At 38.1% G+C, this 6,014-nt stretch overlaps 1 protein-coding gene across 1 annotated transcript; it reads right to left on the bottom strand.

Moving 5' to 3' along the window:
* Positions 1-1,699: 1,699 nt before the first annotated feature.
* LOC130016011 (mas-related G-protein coupled receptor member X2-like) lies at positions 1,700-2,677 on the bottom strand. The gene has a single exon (XM_056106769.1). It carries the CDS (start codon positions 2,675-2,677, stop codon positions 1,700-1,702), a length of 978 nt encoding a protein of 325 aa, XP_055962744.1.
* Positions 2,678-6,014: the final 3,337 nt, after the last annotated feature.

Here is a 6,014-nt window from a genome sequence, read left to right as displayed (position 1 = left end):
TGCTTTTGTCCTTGTGGATGTGGGCCAGTCTCTGTGGTGTGAAATGATACCTCATTGTGGTTTTGATCTGCATCTCCCTGATGATTAATGATGTGGAGCATTTTCTCATGTGCCTTTTAGCTATTCGGATTTCTTCTTTGAGAGAATCACTTTTTAAGGTCATATGGACAGGCAAACTGAAGAGCAATGATTTTACTAGACTATGGTAATTATTTTTGCAATATATACTAACATTGAATTATTGTTTTGTTCATATTAAAGGAAAATATAGTTATTTTCAAAGTGTACCTAATATGGTTAAAAATATACAAGAAAATTCTAAATGAAGTACCACTTCACACAAATAGAGTGGAAAATAAATTTAGTCCACACCTGGCAGTGCTCAGAGCTTACTCCTGGCTCTGTGATCAGGGATCACTCCTGGCAGGCACAGGACATCAGATGGGAAGCAAAAGAACAAACTCAGGTCAACTGTTTCCAAGGCAAACATCTTCCACACTACAGTATTGCTCTGGCCCTGAGAACATGTTTTCAAACAGGAAATACAAGGTATTTGGAGCATGGGGTAGAGAAGAACCATGTTGAGCAACAAAAAATATTAAATTCCTAGTGAAAATGTGAAATAAAACAGTCACTTCATAAAAGGGGCTAGGAATTGCAGAGTTAATCCTCTAACTTTCTTGCTTCCTTTTACCGGGTAATTTCACTTTAAATCATTTATCCCTGAGATATCAAACTATACATTCTAGAAAAGAATAATTGAATATGCTGGTTTACATATTATTTATTTACAATAGACAAAATATTTACAATTTTAGTATTATAAGTATCAACACAAAAATAAAGTGTGACTCATGCATAGAAGACTCAGTTTTAAGACTCAGCTTTAAAAAGGCATAAGCCACCAATAAATGAAATGCAATGACATGGTTAATCTAATGAAGTATTTAACTGAGTAAAAGAAATTATAAGCCCATAATTTAAAATATGATCACAAGTGCATGAAGTCAGAGGTCAAGCAAAAATAGACATTGATAATAGAGAAAAATAGTAACTGTAGAACATTACGGCAAGAAAATACATGAAGGATCTTTCATAGGTGATCATAACATTTTATGTCTTGACTGAGGTTTGAGTATCTGACTTTAGTCACAATCAAACATATCAAACTGTACAGGTTTTAATCTGCACTGAACACATTTTTAATTATACTTTCAAAGATTATGAAATAGCATTAAAGATGAAGCTGAGGATCATCTTTTTGATCAAAGTGGATTTTGATATTTAGGCCACATCTTACCTGCTGAAGGCTTACTCCAAGCTCAGGGATCACCCCTGGGAGGGCTGGGGGACCAAATGGGATGTCAAGATCAAACCTAGACTGGGTACAGGCAAGGCAAACAACCCACCTAGTTAACTATGTCTCCCATTCCGTCAAAGTAGATTTTTCAAACACCCTAGACATGGGTTTGCTAAAATCACTTGACATGGTGGTGAATGGTATGGATCATGTTGTCAGGTTATCCTTGAGTCTGTCTTCAGGGTGTCAGACAGGTATAGCTGTGTTAAACCGTTATTAGGAGGGAAGAGCTTATTTTAAAATAAGGGGCCCAGGTATGAAAAACATAGGAAACTTCCCAAACTGAAGGAAATATTGACTCTCAAAGCCATGCCTGCATGATAAATTAGCACCTCTAAATTAGGACAAATGCCTGCTTTCCAACATCTCCAGGGTCTCCTGAGGAGGGCTGCCTTGGTTTCCATCCACGTCAGGAACATCCTGCAGAGCCCTCCTTAGAACCAACCTGAGGTTCTGCCTTTGATGCTGCTTCCGCTGCCGAAAGGAGCCAACAAAGAAGTAAATGATGGGGTTGGCACAGCAGTTAATACAAGTTAGTACATAAGTAGGTGGATAAAGTTTGTAGGCGTATATAGTAATCTTCTCTTCAATCCAGAATAGCAGGAACCAGTTGATGCCCCAGGGCAGACCACAGACGAGGAAGATTAGCACTGTGAGTCCGATGGTCACATACAGTCTGGTCAGCTGCGTCCTTTTGAAGACATATAACAACCTGACCAACAATATCAGATTTGAAATAGATAGAAACAAAAGTGAGAAAATCAGCCATGCAGCAATGACAAAATCAAATTTCCAGCACAATAAAGAAGACCAACAGTATTTCTTATTCAGGATGCTCAGCAACAAGGACAAGGCCCAGAGCAGGGCACAGATGAGAGATGAAATATGATTTTGTCGGTGGCAACGAAACCAGATGGGAAACAGCACTGAGAGGCACCGCTCAGTGCTAATGGCACTGAGAAGACTCAGGCCTGTGATGTAGGTAGAGATGAACATTATGTAGAAAATTTCAGGGATGTCGAAATGACTGCAATTGGTGATCGAAATGACCCTGTTCAGGGAGAAAATAAACTGGGAAAAGAGATAGATAAAATCAGCGCCAGCTAAGTTGAGGATGTAGATGGAGAAAGCATTTCTCTGCATCTGGAAGCCCAGGAACCAAAGAACAATAGCATTTCCTGCTAGCCCAACCAGGGTAATGATGATTATCAGTAAGTTTATGATCAAGATCTTCAAGTCCCATCTTGAGTCACAGCTCCAATCACTGCCACTCAGTGTTGTAGATTCAACGCCCCTAGCTGAGATAGTTGGATCCATGTTCATAAGCCCACTGCTTACGGTGCTCCTGGAAATATAAACAGTACTGAAGAATTTGCAGTGTAATCAGTGATTTCATGGCAGCATTCTAATTGACAACGACTATTCCATGTTACAGAGGAGGATTAGATACTTGCAGAGATAAGATACTCACTGACAGTTACATAGCTTTGGAGAATCCCTGCATTTTGTCTCTGTTCTTTCTGAGTATAAAGTGGGATTTCTCTCCTGAAACCCACCCCTTGACATACATTTACTATTCTATGACCCTATTACCTCCACTAGTTGCTAGGTCCAGCCTTGTTGTTGGAGGAGAGAAGACAGGGCAGGCTATGAGGAACACCATCAGCATGGTCTATACAGCATACCTTTTGTCTGAGAACTAGCTTTCCTCTTTGGTGCAAGATGTTGGAAGTTCCAGGAATTATCTACAACATTAGGGATTGAGTGTGGTCCTCTCAGCAAGAAAATGAGATGTATTATTGAGCTTACAAGTGGAGTTTGAGCTTTGTTAGAATACTGTTGCATATAGCTAGGCTTGTTGGGCTAGTAATTGCCCAGTGTGTCAGTTCTCTAAAGATTGCTGTTCTTTTTTACACTTCATTAATATGTTTCTAAGTCTAAAATTTGTAAGAGACATTGAGAGTCATTATACAGATTTATCTTCAACAAATAGATGAAGAATGAGTGAATAGGAACTTTAAAGATAAAGAAAATGAGCTAAACGTAACTAAAGTCTACTTGAAAGGAAATGTCATTGGAAAAATCACATATAAATACATCTTTAAAAAATAATTTCTCATCTTATTGTGAAAATCTCTTTTCACTTGATAATATTCTTAATGTTGTATAATAATCATTATGACTATGTTGGCCAGCCATAAATGCAATTGTTCTGCTATGTGTATGTCTATTTTCCTTCATTGATAACTAAATATTGATAACTTGAACCTGTCTCATTTTGGTGTTTATTGTTCAATATTTAAAAACCCTTATCCAGGGAGCTCAGATGGAGAAGGGAGCACCAAATAAAGGATGTTGGGAGGATCCTCCCAGGATGGGAGAAGCATTCTGAAAGTAGACTATAGGCCAAATATGATTGCCAGTCAATGCCTCTCTTGCAAACCACAGTACCCAAAAGGAGAGAGAGAAAACAAAAGGGAATGCCCTGCAACAGAGGCAGGGTGGGTTGGGGGTGGGAGGGATACTGGGACCCGTGGAGGTGAAAAATGGGCACTGGTGGAGGGATGGGTACTTGATCATTGTATAATTGACACCCAAGCACAAAAATTTGTAAGTCTGTAACTTTACCTCATGGTGTTTCACTAAATAAATAAATAAATAAATAATGGGATTATGCCAAAAAATAAAATAAAAATATAAACCCTTATCCAGCCATCATCTCCTAGAGGTCATCTATTATATTATTCTCAAAAACAAAAAGGTAACTCAAAAAGAAAATTAGTGATTTTCTTATATTTTGCAATAAAGCATAAGTCCAAATCAGCCCTGATCCTCTATAGATTGTTCTCTTCCCACTATTCTCAATATTTTGTCACATCATTCTTTATGAGAGCAGAGCTCAAGAAAAATCTCCACTGCATCAGATTATAAGGATAACTGGTGGCTATAAGGATCATAATTTATCACCATAGCCCATCTCCTTCACTCAAGAATTAGTGTTCACAGAATTTTTAAAACAGAAAATGAATCTATTTATGTACGACCCTATGTGAGACATGCCCTGACAAAAGGAGGTGAGCTGAGAAAGACATCCTCTCCTTACTCTCTTTTCTTCCTCTTCCCTAGATCTGAAGCCCATGTGTCCTGAAGGTCATGTAGGGAATGGAGTATGAAATCATGTCTTTTTAATAGGGGTCAACTATTGCCAGGGACATGCTCCTTCATACCTTCTCCATGAGTCCAGTCCTAGTAACGGAAGTCACGATAACAGTGGGACTCTTTCTACCACAACAAATACATAGACTTAAAATACTTGTAAATGCATGTCCAACCAACGTTTAAGATAAAAGAACAACTAATTTTATTGATGCATTTAAAATGATTGTGAGTAACCATTTTCCCCAAACTGACAAAGATGGAGATATGTAACAAAACTAAAGCAAGGAAATCAGAAACCAATTCAATCAAATGGAAAAAGTCCCAAGACAAACCTACTCCAAACAGGCTAAAGAATATATGAATGCTCTCCATTTGCCCTCAAACCCCATTTCCTTCTATACCTCCTCAGCATCAAAGGAGTAAATTCGTCTGTATCCCGCAACCAGGCCCTCTTAATTCACTGCAACTGGGATGTTCAGAGAGGAGATACAGAATGGAGAATGAGGACAGGAGGAGATATATTTGGAATTTTAACTACCTGGATTTCTCCTTGCCAGACTATGGCTTGGCAGCGGTTATAAAAATAAATCTATGGTTCCCTTAATATACCTCCCTGGTGCTTTTCCTACCCTACAGTTACACTAATTGCTTCAATTGTTATCTCCTTTCGTCTTTTTTTATAAAAAAAATATTTTTAGGCACCATGGCCTACAAAATTGTTACTGGTGCAGTTGTATGAATAAACATTCCAGCAACACACCCTCCACCAAGGTGTGCACTTCTCTCTATCACTGTCCTATTGTCAACCAAAATTTGCTTCTCTCTATGATAAGCTTCCTTCATATATCCTCCCAAGTTTATAATGTGTAAGTTCTCTGTTATTACTTCTACTGATGGGTTAGTAATTCATATAAATTTCCCTGAACTATTGATATGAATAAATTGCCTCCTTATTAAACTATTATCTGCATTTATATTTTAGAACATCTGAATTTTTTGTAGTAAATTAAGGTATGTAGGCAAGGAAATAACTTTCTAAAAATAAGTAAAGCAATACACTGGATTGCTCACAGAACTTTGGATAAGAGATACTGGCATATAGTCAACATTTATCTATCAGTTAGAGACACAATCTATTCAATAGTGACAGAAATTTCATGTGGGGATGAAGGGAAGAATGTGAGGAGGAAACTTTAAAAGTAAAACATGGTCCTTTACTATCTCTTACATTCTGTGTTGAACTTTCCAGTCTCCAACCATCAGAAAGGGAACCTATATCTTTTGTCCTGATGTATTCATGTGGATTCCAGGTCAAGGTATATGTATGTGCCTAAGAACCAAATACACACCAGTGACATCAGACATAAACTGGTTGTAACATACCTTTCCTCCATTCTTCTTTAAAGGTGACAAGCAGACTCCTGCTGAATTGAAGAACTCCTGGGAAGAACAGCCCCTCAGAGAGGAGATGGCAGAAGAAGGAGAATGTGGTGCT

Source organism: Sorex fumeus, unplaced genomic scaffold (assembly GCF_029834395.1).
Source record: "Sorex fumeus unplaced genomic scaffold, SorFum_2.1 ptg000007l, whole genome shotgun sequence".
Lineage (NCBI taxonomy): Eukaryota > Metazoa > Chordata > Mammalia > Eulipotyphla > Soricidae > Sorex > Sorex fumeus.
The sequence above is the reverse complement of the archived record's forward strand: the minus strand, read 5'-3'. Positions and strand labels throughout refer to the sequence as shown.